General features: G+C 51.2%; 2 protein-coding genes across 3 annotated transcripts in view; one reads left to right on the plus strand and one right to left on the minus strand.

Annotated features, from left to right (window-relative positions):
• Positions 1–21,687, minus strand: part of CSMD2 (CUB and Sushi multiple domains 2) — a 648,967-nt gene that overhangs the window by 351,694 nt on the left and 275,586 nt on the right. The gene's annotated exons all lie outside the window — the stretch shown is intronic.
• On the plus strand, positions 827–10,262 carry HMGB4 (high mobility group box 4). Of its 2 annotated transcripts, XM_047793177.1 has the most exons (3): positions 827–1,096; positions 4,333–4,523; positions 9,066–10,262. In XM_047793177.1, the coding sequence occupies exon 3, from the start codon at positions 9,658–9,660 to the stop codon at positions 10,252–10,254; it is 597 nt and encodes a 198-aa protein (XP_047649133.1). In that variant the 5' UTR covers positions 827–1,096; positions 4,333–4,523; positions 9,066–9,657; the 3' UTR covers positions 10,255–10,262. The 2 variants fall into 2 exon arrangements, with proteins under 2 accessions (XP_047649133.1, XP_047649134.1); XM_047793178.1 differs by lacking the exon at positions 4,333–4,523.

The raw sequence follows: 21,687 nt of genomic DNA on the forward strand, positions 1-21,687 counted from the left end.
GTAGTCTGGGCCCTGACCAATTGTTGGACCCTCAGCTGGCTGTTTCCTGGCCCCCAACCCAAGTCTCTGTCATTACAAATTAGACCTGAAATCCAGTCTGGAAATCTGAGGGTCCCCATGCCTGAAAATATTAAAGCCCACCCCTACCAGGCTTGGCTCAGGAACAGGACATGGATATTAAGAGCCTGAGGGCAGAGGTGCACTCCCACTCTACCTGGAACCTCTCCCCTTCCCAGCTCCAGTCTCTGTCCAGGTGGAGATGCCTCTTGTCTGGGCCATCACCTGTCTTATTCCTCTACACGAAGGCAACAGACTTAAGAAGATCAAGGTTTAAAGGCCAGGTCTCTGGAATCAGACAGCCCTGTGTCTGAATCTGGGCTCCACTGTTAACTGGCTGGGAATTGTGGGCATGTGTGGTACGTTCTCTGAGCCTCAGTTTCTATATCTGTGCAGCAGGCTTCCTGTGCTCTTGCTTATAATGTGTCTAGGATTGTGCCTGACACACAGTAGGTGTCTCACAAATGTGACCTATTTTACTCCCTGCTTAAGTCTGAGCAGAGAGGGAAAGGGATCTTATTGGTGCCTTAAACTCTATCCTCTAGAGAACACAGGGAATAGGCAGGCCTTAGAACAGCCTGGCCTCCTTTACCTGGGGGAAGTGAGATGTCTGCATCCACCCTGGTGTCAGCACAATGCAGGGGTAAAAGGGAAGGGCACTGCGTGGTACCCAGCATTGCCTTCCCTCTCTCCCTCAGGCAGCCCCAGCCTGGCCTCCACCAGCTTCTGCTTTCTCAGCCTTGCCCAGCTTCTGCCTGTCACTGCAGAGGGGACATGCCCCCGTTCCAGGGAGGGGATGCCTCACAGTTGCCTCCTCTGGGAATTACATTTGGATAATACTTCTCATCCAGAGGAAATGTTTGCAGATGGCTTATCGACGAGCCTCCCACGCCAGCCTCTGCCTGCCACTCGACTGCCATTCTGAGTTCAAGCACCCTCGGTGCTTGCCCCTCCCCCTCTAGGAGGCAGCTCTGAAGCCCTGGCGGAGGGAGTGAGCCTCCCAGGTGGCTGGAGAACCAAATGTCCCAAGGATACTAAGGTAAGTGAGTGAGCTGTCCTCGAGTCAGATGGAGACAGATTCTGATCCTGCTTCCATATCTATTGGCTCTGTGACCTAGGGGAGGTTGTGCTCCCTCTCGGAGAGGCACGTCCTCTCCCAGTGGGCATCTCATGGTGTGACTGTGATGACACAAGGTGAGGCAGTGAGGCTCATACACTCCTGTTAAGCCTACAAGATACAGCAGCCACAATTCTTGGCCATCTCTCCATGCAGGGAGGGAGATTCATGGGCAGAGGGACTAACGTTTACTGAGTACAAAGCAGTTTGGGGTAGAGGCCCGTGGGCCTGGAAGGCATCTGTCTGAGTTCAAGTCTCATCTCTGCACTTCCCAGCTGCCTAACTTTGGGCAAATAACCGACCTGTTTGGGGCCTGTTTCCCTATCTACTTAATAAGGATAATGACAGCACCCACCCAGTACAACTCCAGGAGGCTTCCTTGAGATAACGGCTTTACAAGTTCTCAGTACAGGGCTTCCACGCCACAAGTGCTCAAAAAGTACCTGCTATCATGAAGGGCTCACGATGGGTGAGACCATATACTCTCTGAACAGCAAGCCAGAGACCCAGCCATGAGCCTGGGAGAGCGAACACAAGCAGAGGGGGGAGGAGGGAAGACCGGGAAATGGGGGAGGGGAGAGTTTCTATCTTTTCGTAACACTTACCCCCATCACATCTAAGTTAACGGCTTATATTTGCAGTTTCAAGTGGTAGAAATCCAGATCAAACCAGCATGGAGTAGAGAAGAAATTACTAGCTGCTGTCCTCAAACCATAGCTGCCCTCAGCGATGACTAGAGCCAGCAACGCATATGTGCGGGGCCCTCACTCTGTGGCTGTCTCTGCTCCACTGTGTCTGCTGGCTTCACCTCCCTCCATTGCAGGAGGTGCTGCTGGAAGATGGAACCACGGCCACGCCGACCAGCTCCCTGATTCACCCTTGCAGCGTCACCTCCAGAGAGGAGACAGCATTCTCTTCCCTAGGGTCCAGTTAGAAAAAGCTCCCTGGAAGCCTCTGATTAGTCTAGCTGGGGGGATGTGTCCAGTCCTGGGCCCAAGGGCACAGCTCCTGCTAGACCCCATGACTGGTCTGGGAGACAGTTCTCCCAGTGCTCAAAAGAAGGGAGGGGTGAAGTCCCCGCTGTGGCTCAGTGGGTTATGAACCAGACTCATATCCATGAGGATATGGGTTCAATGCCTGGCCTCGCTCAGGAGGTTGAGGATCTGTCGTGTCCGTGAGCTGTGGTGTAGGTCACAGACGGGGCTCAGATCTGGCTCTGCTGTGGCTATGGTGTAGGCCGGCAGCTGCAGCTCCAGTTTAACCCCTAGCCTGGGAACTTCCATATGCTGCAGGTGTGACCCTAAAAGACAAAAAAAAAAAAAAAGGGAGGGGTGTCAGACAGACAAACGGTGTCCACTGTGGTTGAGGCAGAGGCTTGGACAGAAAGATCAGAGGCCACTCTTCCTACACTGTGGTAAAAGGGTGGGGTTTTTCCAAGGCCCACAAGGGGTAGTCACTGCTCGCTGTGGGGCTTATCTCCCCAGAGCCGGTCTTGTTCTTGATCTCACCTGCTCCCTCTCTGCGGCATCCTGCCAAAGGGAAACAGGTATGCTTGGCCCCCACCGTGCTGACCCCATTCTGATGGCTGATCGTCTGCCCCATTTCCTGCCCACCTGTCCGGGGGGCTGGCGCTGAGCCCACACTAGGATTTGGCCAGCCTCTGCCCATGGAGGGGACCCAGGCTCCGCGTGTACCCGCAGATGCTGATACCCACAGATGCTGGTGAGGTTCAATGGGCCATCCAGGTGAGTCTGCCTGCGGGACTCGGGCATCCTATGAACCGAGAACTTCACCAGATGCCCTTGGCACCAGGATCGGCGCAGAGAAAAGTCTCCCTGGAATCTCTAAGTGTTGGCATTTAGACACCTTATCTCTTACCACCTGCTCTTCTCCGGCAAGACTTGGCCTTGTTCCTTCCCAGCTTCCTCTGCTCCTTGGCCCCAGCCCAAGGGAGTTCTTAGATCACCAGTAGAGGCAAAACACATAGCCTTCTAGACTTCCCAGTCCAAGCAACCTGAGTTTGAGAGCTGCTTCTGCCACCCATTGCTGTGACATGAAAATCGAGCTGCAAAGACAGTACAGAAATTTCCCATATACCCTCCCCCGGCTTCCCCTAATATTAGCATCTTACAGCATTATGGTCCATGTGGCAAAACTAAGAAAGCCACATTGTTACAGGACCATTAGCTCAATGGAAGACTTGATTCACATTTCCCCATTTCTTCCACCTACATCCCCTCAGTTTTTGTTCCAGGGTCCAATCCAGCATTTCTCATTTGCCCTGGACAAATTCATCTCTTTTTCTAGGCTTCTGGAGATGATATATCGAAAGCATTATCACCATTTCTATTCAATTACCATGGTCACATCTGCTTGTGACCCTGCCTTCCCCGCCAGTCTGGCTTCTAGGAAATTCCAGAGGCCTTTCTCTACCACCACCTTCCTTCTCTCCAACACTGCTTCCCAATGGTCATCAAGGCAGCAGCCACGCTGCTCTAGCAACTCACAGCTATTTATCGAGGTGTGTGTGCATGCACATGCAAGCATGCACACGTGTGTATATAAATGGTGAATGAGTGAGTGAACGAACTGAAAGAACACAAGAGCGAATTAATTGGCAAGCTAATGAGTGAATTAGTGACTTCATGAGTCAGCGAGTCAGGGAAGAAGTGTGTGAAATTGAGTAGATCATGCTCCCTGCTCCCTCAACTAATCTAATAAGTGGTGGCATAAATTTTTCATCTTTAACGTAACACAAGCAGGGATTAAGAATAGCACAGGAATAGTTACAGACCACCAGCTGGATGAGAAAGATACTGAGTTCATTTCCTATTCCTGCTTTCACAAATTACCGCCAATTTACTACACAGATTTATTATCTGGCAATGCTGGAGGCCAGAAGTCCAAAATGGCTATGACTGTACCAAGGCCAAGGTGTCTGGGGGCTGCCCTCTCTCCGGAGGCTTTAGGGGTGAATCTATTGGCTTGCTTTTCTCACGTTCTAGAAGTCGCCTTCATGTCTCGGCCTGTGGTCTCTTGCTGTATCTTCACAGCCAACGACAGTCTGGCATCTTGAAATCCCTCTCTGCCTCTGCCTCTCTGCATCTGTCATCACATCTCCGCGTCTAACTCTGACACTCCTGGCTTCCTCTTTTAAGGACCCGTGTGATGACATCGGGCCCCCTCGGATAATCCAGGATAATCTTCTCATCTCAAAATCCTTAGCATAATCACCTCGGTGAAGTTCCTTTGGCCACAGAAGGTAACACATTCATAGGCTTTGGGGCTTAGGATTCAGATGTCTTTGAGGAGCCGTGATTCTACCTGCCACAGATACCTCGCTCAGAGGGTGAGTGCCACCACTGATTCCTACAGGAGGAGGGGCAGAGGCGCGGGGGCGGGGGGGTGTGGGTGGAGAGAAAGCTTCGCAGCCTTTGTCACCTGCCCCCGCCAAGGACTTCGGCTCTTCGTGCCGTTGTTGTCGTGGCCTGGGATGTCTAAGAGCTCCTCACATTTGATGTGTGGCCCCAAATGTGAGAGACACTGTGAAAGAAGATGTGCCAGGACATATGCCACTGCAATTGAGGGTAGAATCTGCCCTAGGAATCCTGGGGAAGGATCGAGAGCAAGGTGCCCCAAACCCTGGGCACACAGTCCTAGCAGCTGGGAGATTAGAAAAAACAAAACAAAACAAAACAACTTTATTTTGAAATGAGCATAGAATTGCAAAGCTGGTGCAGAAATTTCCTGTCTACCCCTCCCCTAGCTTCCCTTAATAGTAGCATCTTAGATAAGCTTGGTCCATGTGGCAAAACTAAGAAATCCACATTGGTGCAGTAATGTTCGCCCAATGGAAGACTATTCGCGTCGCCCCAGTTCTCCCACTCAGGCCCCTTTTTTGCTCCAGGACACAGGCCAGCATTTCTCACTGCACTGAGCCATCCTGTCCACAGAGTTTCCTCTAGGCTGTGTCACTTTCTGGGGTTTTTTCCTGATTTTCTCAAGCCCTTGACATTCCCGTGCTGCTCAAGTATGTTGCCGACTGCCCTTTAATTTGGTCTAATATTTTCTCACGGTCAGACCAGCCTTAGGGGTTTGGGGGAGGAATGCCCCTAATGATGTGCGGTATCTTATTAGCACATCAGAGCAGGGCGGAAGTGATGTCGGCGTGACCTGTTCGCGATAGTCTTTTCTTTGGTCATTTGGTTACGGTGGCTTCTGCCCCCTTCCTCCACTCTAAAGATGCCACTTGTCCTTTTCCATACTCTGTTCCTGAGAAGCAAGTCCCGAGGTCCCGCCCGCACTGGAGGGGAGGGGGCGTGCTTTTATTCCCATCCTTTCAGTGAGTTCATCGTCACCGCTTTATTATTTCACTCTGATCCAGATAAGGTCAAAACAAGCTAGACTTGCCCAAAGTCACCCAGCTAATAAGTGAAGCTCGAACTTGAACTCACATCTGTCTGGCTCCAGAGGCCACGTCCGTTCCACATTATGTTATCGCTGCCCAGCAAAGAGGCCCTCACCGCCTCCGAGGTGGGAGCTCCGTTCCGGCCTGCCAGAATGGTGTTTTTCAAATCCATCCACAGATGGTCATAAGATCAGACCATGTGTGGGGTGCATGTTCAATCAAAAAATAAAGTAGAGGAGACTATGGCAGAATAGAATAGAAAAAGACGAGGGTGTCCCTTACATAGTAAGTACAGTGTCATAAAACTTCTGTTTCTGAACTCTGTGCTTAGAGACCTTATCTTTAGGGGGATAAAAAGAGCACCACCCCCCTCCAGGGTTGCTACCAAGACGAAAGGAGCTGATACAAGTCAAGTGCTTAGAAGAGAGGCTGACACACATTAGGCAGTGGATGAACCTTCTTAGCATGGAGTGTGCATGTGCATAAACGGGTCACGATGTAAAGTGTATTGGTTCCTGGAGACTGCAATTGAAAAGTGGGCAGATACTGGGGCTCCCATTGTGGCTCAGAGAGTTAAAAACCTGACAAGCCATGAGGATGTGGGGTTAATCCTTGGCTTCACTCAGTGGGTTAAGGACCCGGTGTTGCTGCAAACTGCAGTGGAGGTCACAGATGTGGCTCAGACCTGGTGTGGCTGTGGAAGAGACTGGCAGCCGCAGCCGCAGCTCCGATTCAACCCCTAGCCTGGGAACTTCCATATGCCGTGGGTGTGGCCGTGAAAAAACAAAACAAAAAAAAAACAAGTTTGCAAATACTAAACTCTCATCTCTAGACTGGGGTGGGCAGGCTTACAATCTCCGGCCCACAGCTGGTGTTTATGAAGCTTGATCTGGGCACAGCCACTCTTTTGCTGTCTCTGGCTACTTTTGAGCTACGATGGCAGAGCTGAGAACTTGCAACAGAAAATGTGCAGCCCAGAAAGCCTGTAATATTTACTACCCGACCATCCTGAGCACCCCTGCTGAGAGGTCAACTCATGATACAAAGGACATTAGATACTTCTTCCTAAGCCAGGTGGCCCCACCCTGCCACCACCCAGCAGACACAGTGGTCCCTGCAGACCACTCCAGGCTGTGTGACTGCCCAGCACTTGGGCTTCCAGAAGCTCCACACGCTTCTATTTTGGATGGATGCCCATACCTGCTTTATTTAGCCACCTCCATGGCTGTTCACAGTGGAAGGTTCGAAACATTTCACATTGGTCAGTGTCCTAGCAGGAAACAGATGGCCTCTCAAATTAGAATAATTTGAGGAGTGTTTAGCAAAGAGACTATTTACAAAGGGAAGGGCAGGTAGAGAAAGCCACAAGGGACAGCAAAATGCTCAGAGGCTAGTAAAAGGTAAGACTTTTCACAACCTCAGCAGGAGGGAACAAGGAGAGGGAACTCAGGAGAGAGTCCTTTAGAGAAGATGGCTTAAGGATAGCCGGGGCCTTCGGTCAGGGCATGGGGAGCCCGCTGCTGGTGACCCCACAGGGAGGAAGCCAGAGAGCAAACACCTTGACCTTGACTTCACCTCCCTCTCGCCCTGATCTACTGTTGGGGTCCCCACTGACCAAACCAAAGTAGGAGCCAAGGGCAGAGCAGCCACTGATGTGGTCCATATGGGGCAGCTTCCCAGGGCTGGGAGAAGGCTAGAGAAGTTTGGAAAGGAGCGAAGCTCAGATATCTGCAGGCACAGCATCGAGTTAAAAGTCAGGTGTACGTCCACCTCCCCTAGACAAAGGGGCCTCTGGCTTCCCTCCTCCAAGTCAGGAGTGTGGCCCCAGCCCCAAAGGGCTGCCATTGCCCTTCTCTCCCTGGATCTGCTAGGCTCCAGATGGTTATCCTGGGCTTAATCTTCCTGGATCCTAGAGTTCCCACTGTGGCTCAGTGGGTTAAGAACCCAACTAGTATCCATGAGGAGGCGGGTTCAATCCTTGGCCTTGCTCAGTGGGTTAAGGATCCAGCGTTGCCGTGAATTGTGGTGTAGGTCGCAGACGTGGTTCGGATCTGGCATTGCTATAGCTGTGGTGTAGGCTGGCAGCCGCAGCTCCCATCCGACCCCTAGCCTGGGAACTTCCATATGCCACAGGTGCATCCCTAAAAAGCAAAAAAAATAAAAAATTTAAAAAAAAATCCTGGATTATATCATCCTAAGAGGGGTGAAAGGTTGTGAGCAGAAGCTGCTGGGTGTTTTTGTGAGTCTGAGCTGAAGCTGATTAACATGTATGGACATTAGGCGAGTTCTCCCTCACAACCCACCCTTCTCCCTCTTGAAAGAGCAGGGTCTCATTCATCTTGGCAGCCCTGCTCCAGTCCAGCAAACAGAAGAGCCACCCTCTTGCCCCTTGGGAGAAAGAACCGGAGTGGAAAAAAGCCATCTAGGCTGAGAAGTGTCCCCAGAGTAATCTGTTCCCACTGGCCAGACCCCTTTGCCTCCCACACTGGCCCAGACTTCCTGGGCTGGCGTCTGATATCTTACGGCACCCCCGACACCAATCTAGCCATAAAACTACAGCATGTCACCTGGAGGGTCTTTCCTGGCCAGTGGAACACTGATTCCACACCATGATTTCACAGGTGAGAAGTCACAGGCTTATGGGAAGGAGGGGGCTGGTTTGGGGAGCCTGGCCACCTCGTGGGAACTGCAGCTAGAATTCAGAATTGGAGACTCTAGTCAATTTCCACCTTTCTTTGACATATGACGGAGGTTGAAATCGGTCATGGAGCCCTGAGAACAGCCTGGGCAAACATTCAAAAAGTGATCGAGGCTTAGGCAAGTTCCCCTGTGGGGCTCAGCTGCTGAGGCCAGGTACCCAGACCCTCAGCCTCCGAGGCGGAGTTCTGTGCAGGGGGCATGAAGCACAGGCTTGAGTCAGGCAAATTGGTTCCCACCCAGATTCCAACCTGTTAGTGGCTGTTTTACCTTAAATAGGTTAATTTTTCTGCTAATGAGGCTCGGTGTTCTAGGCCTGTAAACTCCGTTTCTATCACCAATCACTGACTTGTATTAACACTATTACCAAACAATCAAATACCTTGCAGTGTCCAAAGGTCAATAAAAGACACTTTTATTCTCTTTTCTTTCTCCTCCTGTTGGAAGACTGGTGGACTATCTGCAGCCCTTTTCTCCACAATGCAGAAGCCAACCAGTTTGAGTGTAGCTGCTAGAGAGCTTTGTGCTGTAGCCCCAAGACACAGGGACCCCCGAGACCAGGGTGAGGGGGGGGACCTCCTGATAGGCGAAGGCTTCCATGTCACTTCCATGGACTCCAGTGGAATTAGTAAAATCTCAAGCTTCTCCCCACTTCCTCCACAACCCCCCAGATTCCTTCAGAGAAATGAAGAGTTCAGACTTACAGCCCAGGTGCTTGGGTTTTAAATTAGACAACTTTGTCCTGACAGGAATCGAGTCACAGCTGTCATACCTGATTATTTTTAGAGTTACTACTAAACGCTTGGTACGGTGTGAGCTGCCACTGCTCAAGGGAAACAGAAAAGACTTCGCATTTCATCACGACAGTGCTGGAGCCATCCATCTCCTCATGTTCATTATTTCCAGCCTGTCTTTGGATGCTGTGCCGTCTTGACAATTCCAGGGCGAGGAAGGCAGACCCCATGGCTCGTTACTGCACCCGAGAGATGGGACGCTCCCCCACGAGCAAAGCCTGCTGCCTCCAGGAAGCCAAGGAGAAATATTCCAGGGGAAGCGGCTGCTCCAGAGCCTTCTCTCCACGAACCATCACCTTGCCTGAGAAGCAAAGGTGGACCTCCAAGGACCCAACCAATAAGAGCACCTGTATGCAAATGCCCCAGCACCGGTCTGGCCTGAAGGGGCCAGCTTGCCAGTGATGTCACAATCCCCTCTGATCCAACAATGCCGCCGCCCCTGAAGAGGCTGTCCCTTGCCTGCAGTTCTTACAGAGAGAAAAATTCACCGCCAGCAGAGCACCTTCTAATTACTCCTGGAGTGTGGGGACAAAAGTCTCTGCTGTCCAAGTTACTGGATCCAGAAAAAAAAAAAAAATGACCTCATGAACATGGGAAAAGAAATCCAGCTGAAGCCCAAGGCAAATGTCTCTTCTTACATCCACTTTTTGCTGAATTACAGAAACAAGTTCAAGGAACAGCAGCCAAACACTTACCTTGGCTTTAAAGAGTTCTCTAGAAAGTGTTCGGAAAAATGGAGGTCCATCTCAAAGCACGAAAAGGCCAAATATGAAGCCTTGGCCAAGCTCGACAAAGCCCGATACCAGGAGGAGATGATGAATTACGTGGGCGGGAAGAGGAAAAGGAGAAAGCGGGACCCCCAGGCACCCAGGCGGCCTCCATCATCCTTCCTGCTCTTCTGCCAAGACAACTATGCCCAGCTCAAGAGGGAGAACCCAAACTGGTCGGTAGCGCAGGTGGCAAAGGCCTCAGCGAGGATGTGGTCTACGACGACAGACGTCGACAAGCAGCCCTATGAACAAAGGGCAGCTCTTCTGAGAGCCAAGTACCACGAGGAGCTAAGCATCTACCAAAAACAATTCAACGGCAGCAAGAAGAGCCTCCAAGGGGCGGCTGCGATGCAGGGCAAAGGGTTGGGACAAACTGAGTCAGACACAGCTGATGGCTCCAATCAGAAATAAAATGCCATGCAACAGTACTGCCTGTCCCTGGTCTCATGTGTGGCCTTAGAGTGGCCACAGCGGCTGCTTTGGGAAAAAAGTAAGTGGCACGGTGGAGCTGAGATCAGGGTTTGGAAACTGATCTGGGAGGGGGTGGCTTTGGGAGAAGTGGCAAGAGCGTCCAAAGCGGTATGGGTACGGGGTCAGTAATGACTTGGGCTTGGCTTGGGCGGGGGGTGGGGTCTCCAGGGGTGGGAACGTCTTGGTGCCAAGCAGTTCTCCAGGATGGAGGCTGCAGCTCAGGCTGAAGTGCACAGACATCAATCCTGCCACCCTTCTCAACAGGAGGGCAAAAGGCCTGGAGTTCAGGTTGGGCCCCTAGGGTGGGCCCCAGCAGAGGCTGGGAAACTGGAGTTTAGGCGGGCCTTAGGGGACCCAGGGTCTTCAGTAATTCCAGAACTGGTCCTCCAGCAAGGCTTAGATACTAGTGGGACCAGAGGGAGTCTTCAGTGGGGATCCCTCTACTAGGCAGGATAAAGCTTGGGGCTGATTTTGCAAAAAGAGGCATCTGACTCTGCCCCAGGCACTATAACCCAGAGAAAACTCTCAACATTTGGGTGGGCGTCTACCCAGACACTTCTCGTGGATATAAGCATAACACACGCTGTGGACATTGGTTGCCTTTTTGACCACCCAGAATCCATTCCTTTTTCTCCTGCTCATGGCAGACCGATTCCATCCTGACCAAGGCTGATCAGATAGACTGTGTGCCCAACCGCCCCACCCTCGGCCCCCGGCCACAGTTGGTTGGTTCAGTGATGGGCATGGTCCAATCAGAGTGGATCTCAGGACTTGAGTAAGGCGTCCTGGGAGAGAATGCAGCCCTGGGGGCTGTTGGCAGCCATAGGCCTCACTCTTAGGCCAAAATGTGAGTCCCTTTGGCATCTTGGACATTCCATTGAAGATGAGGCTCTGCATTTCATTTTTTGTTTTGAACTAGGTTTTCTGCCACTTACAATGAGTCAAATCTGGTAATCTGACACAAATGGGGCTGTTGTTGTCTACTGTAAATGTATTTTTCAGGCAACCATAAGCCGTGGGCCACGTTTCACACCAATCAATCTAGATGGATAGGGAATATTTTGAAGTGGCTCTTGACTTTCAACATCAAAGAGATTGGGCCAAAAATGCAAAACTGCTTTTTCTGTCACCTGGTGCGGCATGCACCAGACTTCCCTAATTCCACCTTGGACCCCTAGTCCATGAGGGATTTGCATCTTTGTAACCTGCTGTTGTTTAAACATTTACAAGCAGAACAAAAGTAAAAATACACATTTTTGAAAAGCCTTTTAGAAGGAGGTGAGCCTTTAGGGGGGCGAGGGGTATTACGGCGGAGACATCCAGGGTCTGGAATCAGCAGGCCGTTTATGAGGGGTTTCTGTGCACCAGACCCTGTGCTGGGTACCAGGGGGCCTAACACCGTCTTGGTTCCTGCCCTGATGAGAGGGATGGATGTAGGCATAAACCAGAGCACCGCGATGGGCTGGGGGCAGGGGTGGGGTGGGGTGGGTGGCAGTGAGGACCACCTACCAAGGCGACAGCTGAAGTCTTCGTGGAGGGAGGAAGCCGCTTTATCCTTCTTGGCAACCCCATACTCATGCTGGCAGGAGCCCTGTTCCCCACTCCCCATTCCCCACAGCTGCGGTTCCTACTTGGCTCTCTTCCCTTCCAGCCCGAGCTCTCGGGAGACACCCTCATTTTCTGCTTCATTGAGAAAATAGAGACCATCAAACACAATCCTCTCGGTGTTCTTCTTTCTCACCATATAAGCTGCGGTCGGCTTTCCTCCTGGTCTCACATCTCGGAGCTGGAAGCCTCTTGCTCTCCCTTCCCCTACCCCCGCCCCCCACCCTCTTGCTCCTCACTGTCAAGATGCTGACTCTCCAGCCTCTACACATGTTTGGTGTCCTGACACAAGTGGTTCGCGTCGTTGCCAGGACCTTGGACACGTAAGTTCTCCTTCCTCTGTCTTGGGTTTCTCATCCGTGCTGAGGAGATGATGCCTGCCCCACAGGTTGTTTTAGTCATTAAATGATGTCACACATATGCAAGCATTTGCCACAGTCCTTAGCTCATAGTACGCATGGTGGTGGTTCCTCTAGAGTAGCTGTCCCATAATCTCCCCCTTCTGGTGTTCACGACCCTGTATGACCCCCTCCCATTAAATGTGGGCAGAAAGTGTGACAGGGAAGACGGGATGTGACTTCTGTGATTATGTCATGATATACAAAACTCTGTCTTGCTAGTTGACTTGCTCTAGAGATTTTCCTTGTTGCTTTGATGAAGTAAGCAGCCAAGCTGGGGACGGGCCAGGAACTGCAGGGGATCTCTCGGAGCTGAAGGTGCCTCAGCCCAACAGCCAGCAAAAACTGAAGCTCTTGGTCTTACAAACATAAGAAACTAAGTGCTGCAGCAAACACATGAGTGAGAACTCAGCCCTGCCTGACACCTCGACTGCAGCCCTGTGACACCTCAAGCAGTAGACCCAGCTACGCTCTTACTAGATTCTGATCCACAGAAACAATGAGATAATGAATAATGAACATGTGTGGTGTTATTTTTGTTTGTTTGTTTGTGTTTTGGCTGTGCCTACAGCATATGTACCTTCCTGGGCCAGTACTGAATTTGTGCCACAGCGGCAACCCCAAGCCACTGCGGTGATACCACCAGACCCTTAATCCACTGTGCCACAAGGGAACTCCTAACATGTGTTGTTTTAAGTTACTAAGTTTGTAGCAGTTTGCTACACAGCAATTTATAATGAATACCATACTCAGTAAATGCCAGCTTCCTTATAATTCTAACAGAAACCATCTTTATCCTCCTTTCTCTCTCCAGCCTTTACCCGACTTGTTTCTTTTCCTCTGTTACCAACCTCTTCAAGGTGGAGGAAGCCCCCCCAGCACTAATTAGATCCTGACGTGCACTACTCTATAGTGGTTCCAGTTAGGCTGTCTTGTTTCCAGCCTGACCTGTGGGTTCTTGGTGGGCAGTGGCTGTGTGTCACACCACAGCCCTCTCTGAGAAGGGGACCCCCACACAGCTGGGCCGCCACCCTTTTCTGGTTTCCTGTGTGATTAATTATATGCGTGTGGGTGGCCAAGTCAGAGTTGTGACAGCAGTTTGCAGTGCCCCTGCTGAAAACTAACTCTATTAACATTTCTTTATGAAAAAGCCGACAGGAGGATGTGGATCTGCTGGTTTCTAATGACTGCAATGTAATGACAGTGAAGGGGGAGGATGCGGAGGAGGCAGGGGAGCCTGGGCCTAAGGAATCCAGAGAGAGGAAAGGCAGGCAGGAAACCTGGTGTGATGCCAGTCTTCCATTCAGACCCACTGGGCTGGGCTCAGGTGCCCCAGCCCTTGGGAAGAAGAAGGCTCAGTCCTGGGCGCATTGCTGGCACGATGGCTGAAGACATCGAGGCTCCACGCTGAGCCTTCTCTCCTAGAGCCTCTTCTTGCGGTCATGTATTCATTCATTTATTCAACAAATATTCATGCACGTCTTACGCCTGCCACAGACCAGGAGCTGCTCTGACGCTAGGGATGTAGCAGGTCCCTGATTTCTTATAAATAAGTAAGTCAGCAAAGAAACACACCAGGTCACTTTTTGAGAGTCAAGCGCTTGTAAGAAAAATCAACCAGGGTGAGGAGCTAAGCGATGACACCTGAGGGCACTGTAAAGGGCGGTCAGAGAAGATGACATTCGGGTTTCGACTGAAAGGACAAGAAGGAGCCAGGCACACCAAGGTCCTAGGCAAGAGTTGTTCGGGTAGGAGGACAGTACTTGCAAGGCTCCAGGGTGGGAGTGAGCCTGGCATGTGGACAGAGAGAGGCTCAGATGACTGGAGGAGCCCGGGAGCTGGTGAGAGGCAGCTGGAGAGGGGCGGGGCTTGGCAGGGAGTTTCTTTGGGAATCTAAGTGCGGGGGAGGTGGGGTGCACAGAGGGCTTTCTGCAGGGGGGCCAATGTGCTCCGTTTCCACTTCTGGTTAATGGTCATTCTAGAGTCTGCAGAGACTACAAAGTGCCAACAAGGGGATGCCAGCCTCTGCCTCCCAAGTTCTACCAGAGAAAGAGGCAAGGCCGGCAAACACCACGCCCATGACATTCTTTGCTCTGCAGGGGGGAGACAAGAGGGGCCTCCCCGTGGTGGTCCTGGGAGAGCTGCATGCTAAAAAGCCAATGTGGAAGCGGTGGAACTTGGCTCCCTGTGATTCATTTTCCCGGAGATGGGGGGAAGGGCAAGCCTGGGTGGCAAAATATCCCAGGGGAGGTTTCTTCCTAGGCCTCAGATTTCCACACGGATCAGCTCCACCAGACCCAGGGTGCTCAACTTCGAGCCCACATTGGAATCACCTCACACCGTATGAAGACCTAGAATTCTGGGCTCCACCCCTAAAGTTTGATTCCATTTTTCTGGGAGTTGGGCCTACAACTTGCATTTCTCAGAGTTCCCAAGTGATACTAATGCTGCTGATCCCAAGTCCACGGGGGAGTTCTTTTACCTCGTGCAGCCAATGCAGGCATTTACTCTGAAGAGGAGGCATAACTTGTCAGCCTAGGGAGTCTGAGAGGAGGGGCTGACCTGCTCTTTCCTCCCCGACCCCCCAACCCCAGCTGTAAAGTGTGGTCAGGTCTGCTCTCCAACCAGTGCATCAGTAATAAAGACGGCAGGCTGACCCTCATCTGTCCTTCCCCATCTGCTGACTGATTCTGAACTTGACAAAGGAATCGGTATGTCCATATATTCACGGGGCTTCCCTCAAATCCCGACAGAGCTGTAGATCCCAGCTGCACACAGTCAATTAGCATCTGGGCTGCACAGCAGCCTGGGATTCTGGAGTTGATTTCAGCCTCCACTAAAGCATCAATTGTTTGGGGACAAACAGGTCCAGGTCCAGTTTCTGGGCCTATAAGACTGAAGATCAGGTCCGAGGCCAGGTGAGGTGATCAGGGTGAAATCACAAAGCATCGGCATCTTTTTTGTCCTGTCATGCACGTCTAACCACACAATCACCTGCCCACAAACAACACCTGCCCTACAGGTATGCTGGCGAATAGAGGAACTGTGTGGGACATCACTGCAAATGAAGCCTGGTGCACAGGAAGCGCCCGGGCGAAGGGGTGCCTGCCCCGGTCTCTAAAGGAGGGTGTAAGGAAGGGGAGAACAACACACAAAAAGGCAGTTCGAGCAGGAGAAAGAGCTTGGACACAGGCCAAGAGGAGGCCATGTGACCCTCCAGGCTGGCCTTGACCTCCGGGGTAGAGCAGCAGGGACACAATGAGCATTCTGGAGCGGCCATCCCCTTGTGACATTTCCTGGCAACACCCTCCCCGGCCCCCACTGCTCCCTTTCCAACGCTTCCTCTGCTCTGGCTGGCCGAGGACGCCTCCCTTTCCACAGTGAAACTTTTCCGTGGTTGCCCATGACCTCGGGAGTCTGACATGGCAGAATCAGGCCACTGCTGCCTTGCTAGCTGCGCTGTCGCCCACACTCAGCATCTGAAATGGCTCCCAGTGAACCCCGCCTCCTGGTATTCACACCCTTGTGTGATTCCTTCCTTTGAGTGTGGGCTGGACCTAGTGACTTACTTCTAATGAACAGAATAAGGTAAAAGTGACAGGATGTCACTCCTTCAGAAGTGACTAGGCTATAAAGACTCTCTCTCTCTCTCTCTCTCTCTCTCGCTTGCTTGCTTAAAGCAAACTGACATGTTGAAAGCCACCCTGTAGAGAGGCCCACATGGCAAGGAATTGAGGGTGGCTCCTGGCCAACGCCCAGCGAGGAACGAAGGCCCTCCACCAAACAGCCTGCGGGACCTGACTTCTGCCAGCAACTGCGAGCAAGCGTAGAAGCGGACCGCTCCCCGGCTCCAGTGGACACCTTCACTGCAGCTTTATGACAGGGCTCAGCTAGGCCATCCCTGATTCCTGACCCCTAGAAACGAAGATCACAATTGCTGTTCTGCAGCACTAAGGTTTGGGGTGATGTGTGACAAACCAGAATAGATAATGAATACAGATTTTGGCATCGAGAGAAGGAGAGTGTCATGAAAAATATCTAAAAAAGTGAGATGGCTTTGGAGCCAGGAAGTGGGCAGAGGAGCTGTTAGAGAAAACAGGACGTGGAGGATGCGACGAGTGAAGGCTCAAAGGGGAGTGAGGAACATGTTAGTGGAAACGGGAGGAAAGGGATCCTCGTCATGCAGTGGAAGAAAGCTTGGCGACAATGTCGTCTACAGTGATACGGAATGCAGGACATGGGCCCAGCTAAGGAGTGACATCCAGCTAAAGAGATGTCTGGGCAACGCTCAAGGTACTGGCTGGCTTCTTCTTGCTACTCAGGTGAGAAGAGCCATAAATTGAGGGAAAGACGGTGAAAAAAGAATCCAGACTTAATAGTTTTAAAAGTTCTCAGTCTCCCAAGACAGCAAAGGATGCTAAAAATTAAGAAATGGCTTTGAGCACTGCCCAGAAAAGGTGGTCGAAAGATAAAGCCGAGGGTGTGATGGTACAGCCTTTGGTGAAGATCCCAGGAAGCTCAAAGGATTATAGTATTATTCAGTCACACAAAGGTCCTTTAAAGAGATCCAGGTGGGCCTTACAGATCCTCAAGATCAAACAATAGGGCCTCTGGGAAGCCTAAGAGCGTCATTTCTTGGCCATCTTAGCGGAAGCCCAAGGTAGAGAAGAGTTTAGTTCAAAGAAATTCTGTGGTGGCGTTTGTGTAATAGAATCTCAATGAAATTTACAGAAGACCCACAAAGTTTTTGAGAAAACTGTTATCAGAAGAAACACTGTCAGCTTGGACTGAAAAGGACAGAGGGAGTACAAAATAAAAAGAGGTCACTGGACCTGCAAAAGTTCTCAGCAGGAAGCAGACTGAAGTCAGCTTCAAGCACACACTTCCTTTCATGGGGGAAGAAAAAAGACTCAGAGGGAGAAACCAAGCGCTCAGACGGTGGAATGTGATATTTCCATATTGTGAAACTAATCAAGAAATTTCTAGTATCTTCCTGGATGGGTTTCAGAATTGCTATGGACCAGAGATTTTTATGCTGCACATTTTCTCCCCTTTGGAATAAGAAGGTCTGCGGCCATGACCCTGTGCCTATGCCACCCCTGGATGGATGTCGGGTACGTGGGGGCAGAGAACTTGTCCATTTAGTTTTTCAGAGCTACTGACCCAGCATAACAGTATGCTAGGACCTATCATTCATGAACTACACCCAAGAGCCTCCTCCACCCCTGAACTTGGTTGAGATGGTGAGATTCCGACTCTGAGCTGATCTTTCATGGAATGTGTGCTGCATGTGGAAGGCACATGGACCATGGCAGGCAGCTTGGTAGGCAGCTTCAGAAATGACTAAACCATCTTTGTCTCCTAGCATTCACACCCTTGTACAACCCCCACCCCTTGCATGTGGGCTGCACCTAGTGACTTGCTTCTAGCAGAAAGATTACAGCAAAAGTGGTGGGCTGCTGCTTCTGAGATAGGTTAGGAAAGGCTGTGACCCCTGTAATATTCTCTCTCTTGGACTTGCTCTGATGAGGATAGGAGCCACGTTGACAGCTACCCTGCGGAAAGGAAGTGACTCACTCCAAATCCTATAGACCACCTCATGAATAAGCTTGGAGCAAATCCTTTTCCCCAGCTGAGCTTTGAGATGATAACAGCCCCAGAAGATTCCACAATGGGAGCCTTGGGAGAAACTCTGAGCCAGAGAACCCAGCCAAGCCCCACCAGATTCCTATCACACAGACAAGGTGAGATAAAAAATGTTGCTTCAAGCCGTAAGTTTTGGGGTAATTTGTTACACTGCAATAGATACTCCATATACCCATCCTAAAGTTCCACTGTACAGTATTTTCCCACAACACACTGTAATCTCATGGTCTCCTCGGGGCCTTTGCACATGCTACTCCAGGCTGAATTCATCCCTCCCACCTTTTAGGTCTGATAAATTTCCACCTGTGGGACAAGGCTCAGGTCCAGTGCCCCTTCCTCCAGGAAGCCCTTTATGACCCTCTTGCTCTCCCTTGTGCTCCTATACCACTCACCATCTCATTCATAATCACATTCTAACTAGTGTTTTCTTGACTTGAGAAGGAGGACAGGGACCTTGCCTTATAGATCCTGCTCTCCTTAAAGTCTAACGCAATGCTCGACATGCACCCAAACAATAAGAGAATGTTATTCATGTGTCTATGCCGAGCCTGGTAGTGTCTGAGGCAACTGACATGTAACGGTCTTATTTAACGATAAACTCGGGGAGGCAGAAACTTTAAACACACCCATTTTGCAGATGGGCAGCTGAGACTAGGTGAGGTGCTCAGTGATGGAAGGTGAACAGCAGAAGCCTGGGAGGCTTGTCTCCCGACGCCCTGGCAGGTCAGTCCCTCCTCCCTCAGGGCTCTACTCACCGCAGAGAGGTCCCGAAGGCTTCCTGACCACCCAGACTCACACTCTGTGCTTGGCCCATTACATAATCTGGCATTTCCAGAGAAATACCCGGATCTTTCCCTTGGTGCCTCCAAGGAAGAGCTGGGCTGTCACCCAGAGAATTTGCTGGGCACCAGAAGTCACACCTCCAGCTCTCTGATCGCAGCTGTGCCTCTGGCCCGCAGGCAGAATAAGCATTTTCCTCCCTTCGCACCCTGTCATTACAAACCACGTAAATTCCTCGATGCTCATGTTGAAATGAACAGATGCGGCTCCGTATTTTTAATGCATTATCTGCAATTAGCAGCAGTAGGCATGAAAGAACTTCGCGGTCCCTGGGGCTGCCCTTTGCGGATGCAGCTGCGAGTACATGTGCGCGGAGGGATCTGGCCCAGCTCCCCGAGCCCATGCGGCCGGCTCTGGCCAGAGGGCAAGGGAGGTCCCGTTTGCGTCGCGCCGGCTCTGCCGGGAAGCAGCAAGGGCCTGCTGGAGCCTGATGGTCACTCCACTGACGCCCTGGCCCCCCTGCCCTCCCCCGGCCCCTTGCTGTGTAAAGACCCTGAGAGGATGTCCTCCACGGGGGCGCCAAAGGGCAGACGCCAGTCCCAGATGTCAAGGGTGATCAGGGTTTTCACAGGCTTGGGGTCTGCGGTGCGGAGTAAAGGTGTGTGAAAAGATGCAGAGGGGGCTGCTGGAGTGCCCGGGGCAGGCCTACGGGGGTGTCTGCACGGACTGCAGAGAAGGAGCTGGTTGGCCAGAGGTACTGGGTGCGCACAAGCTCTGTCCAAAGGTGGAGGATATGTTTGGTCATAAATATAACGCTAATAATGAGCACATACTGGGCACTTACTGTATGTTCCAGCCCGGATTTTTATTGCTCTCTTAGGCATCATCATATTTAATTCCAGAAGGTGGTGTCGATGCCCCTCCCCACCCCATAACCACAAACCAGAGCCAAAGAGCACTGGAGATTCACCTGTAGCTGAAAAATTTGGGATGACTGGCTCTTGGGAACTGTGGGGCGTCTATGGGAGGAGGTTGGAAAGGACTAAGCGCAGAGTTTGCACTTGTGCAGCTGATTTGGGAGAAGGTTCAAGGAAGTGGCACTTTGCTCTGGATTGGATGCTGTCAGGAAGTCAATGTAATTCTATGATCGGGTACCTAATCCACCTTTTCTAGAAGGTGCCAGGAAGGAAGCAAGACTAACGATGTAATTAATAAAGAAGCAGTTGTCACTCACGTTACAGCCAAAATGCAGCTGGAGAGGCATACTGGGTCATTTCTGTCTTTTGGTAAAGTCCTTGTTTGTGCCCAAATTCAGACATGATTATGACGTGGTCTTGTTTTTGTCTTAATCGTTCACAGTCATGGAGCAGCCCTGTCTGGGTTGATGTTGATATTTAGCGGGAAAACGCCAAAGTCTAGGTGTGGGGGCCAGGCCAGCTCTCAGCAACGTGGTGGCCTGCCTGGCAGCACCAGGGGCTGCTCTGCTCTTTCCCGGCCCTGTTACTGTGTCAGTTTATAGAAATAACAACATTGAGGCTCAGAGAGTTGCCACAGCTAAAAAGTGGTGTTGTGATTCCAAGGGCATGGAAACTGGAGAGGAAGGGGTGTGATTACAGGAGGCCAGGCTGGCCACGAAGGGGACCCAAAAGGGGTGAAATAGAACACAGGTTTTGGAGCCAGAGAGCTTGCTCCACTTTAGCAATCTGTCCCTGCTACTGACCAGCTATGCAGCTCTGGGCAATTTATTAATCATCTTAGATTCAATTTCTCCCTCTGCATAATGGGAATATAAAAATCTGTTTCCCATGGTTATTGTGAGAAAAACACAAAAAGGCACAGTATAAAGCACCCAGGCCACACCACACCTGGGAACCAGAGAGTCCATCTGAGCACTTCCTGCGTGTCCATCACTGTTCTAAGTATCTCACGTGTACTGACTCATCTATTACAGCAACCCCACGAGACACGTTCTGTTATAGGCCCTGGTTGGCAGGAGAGAAGATGGAGGCCCAGAGAGGTTAAGCAACTTATCTGAAGTCAGTCGGCTCTCAAGGAGCAGAACTCAGGCAAGCCGGCTCCAGGACCCTCACTCTACTGCCTCCTGGCAGCTGCTGGACCACTGCTCTACTCTTCTCTTGCTGCAAGGGAGAGGCTAGTCAAGGAGTCTCGTCATTTTGATGGTGATTTCATGCTCTGGAACATCCCAGGATCCCAGACTTTTGCTTGTGGAAGGGTCCAAGTGGCCTGCTTGGCTCTGGTTCAGAGAGCACTCGTTTCTTTTGAGAAGGTCAAAATGTTCTTGGCGTGACAGAACATAGATGCGGCTCACCACAGTCAACAGATCAAATAAAGCATAGTATTGCCTTCTTGGTACTCCTGTGCCTTTCAGTAAGTACAGAAGTCAGGGAAAAACATCGAGAAATGAGTAACAACTAAAAGGGGCTGGGAGGGGGTGGGAGCGGTGGAGAGGGGGTGGGAAAGACTCAGTCTTTTGGCAGAAGCCCGCTTGTGGCAAGGCTGACGTGTGGGCAGGGGACTGCCCAAGAGGAAGAGGGCCAGAAGAGGCTGGTCGGTCTCCTTCTATCTCACAACAGAGGAAGCTGTTCAGAGTGGCTGCAGCACCACGATCCGAGGCTGAAGTGGCACTGATCAGTCCTAACCACTTGAGTAGGTTTATGGGTTTTGTCCCCAGTTCAGGGAGGCAGGGACTCCTGGGCTAGCGATGCCAATAACTGAGGTCCTTCCTGCCACTGACCCCCCTTCAGTCCACATTCCACCATCCCTTGGGGGAGATAAAGTCCTGGAACTCCTAGCAATATTCCCTCTTCTGCTTCATGCAACCCCAGATCATCACCATCAACCTTCTTGAGGCTCATCTGTTCTTAATTATATCTCTAAATCCCAAGGCATTACAACTGTGAGAATTGGGGAAATTTAGCTGCTT

The sequence above is a fragment of the Phacochoerus africanus genome, chromosome 8 (assembly GCF_016906955.1).
Source record: "Phacochoerus africanus isolate WHEZ1 chromosome 8, ROS_Pafr_v1, whole genome shotgun sequence".
NCBI lineage: Eukaryota > Metazoa > Chordata > Mammalia > Artiodactyla > Suidae > Phacochoerus > Phacochoerus africanus.

Bases quoted from the DNA above. Each gene is read 5' to 3' on its own strand.
- HMGB4 (XM_047793177.1), top strand. From the start codon at position 9,658: ATGAACATGGGAAAAGAAATCCAGCTGAAGCCCAAGGCAAATGTCTCT.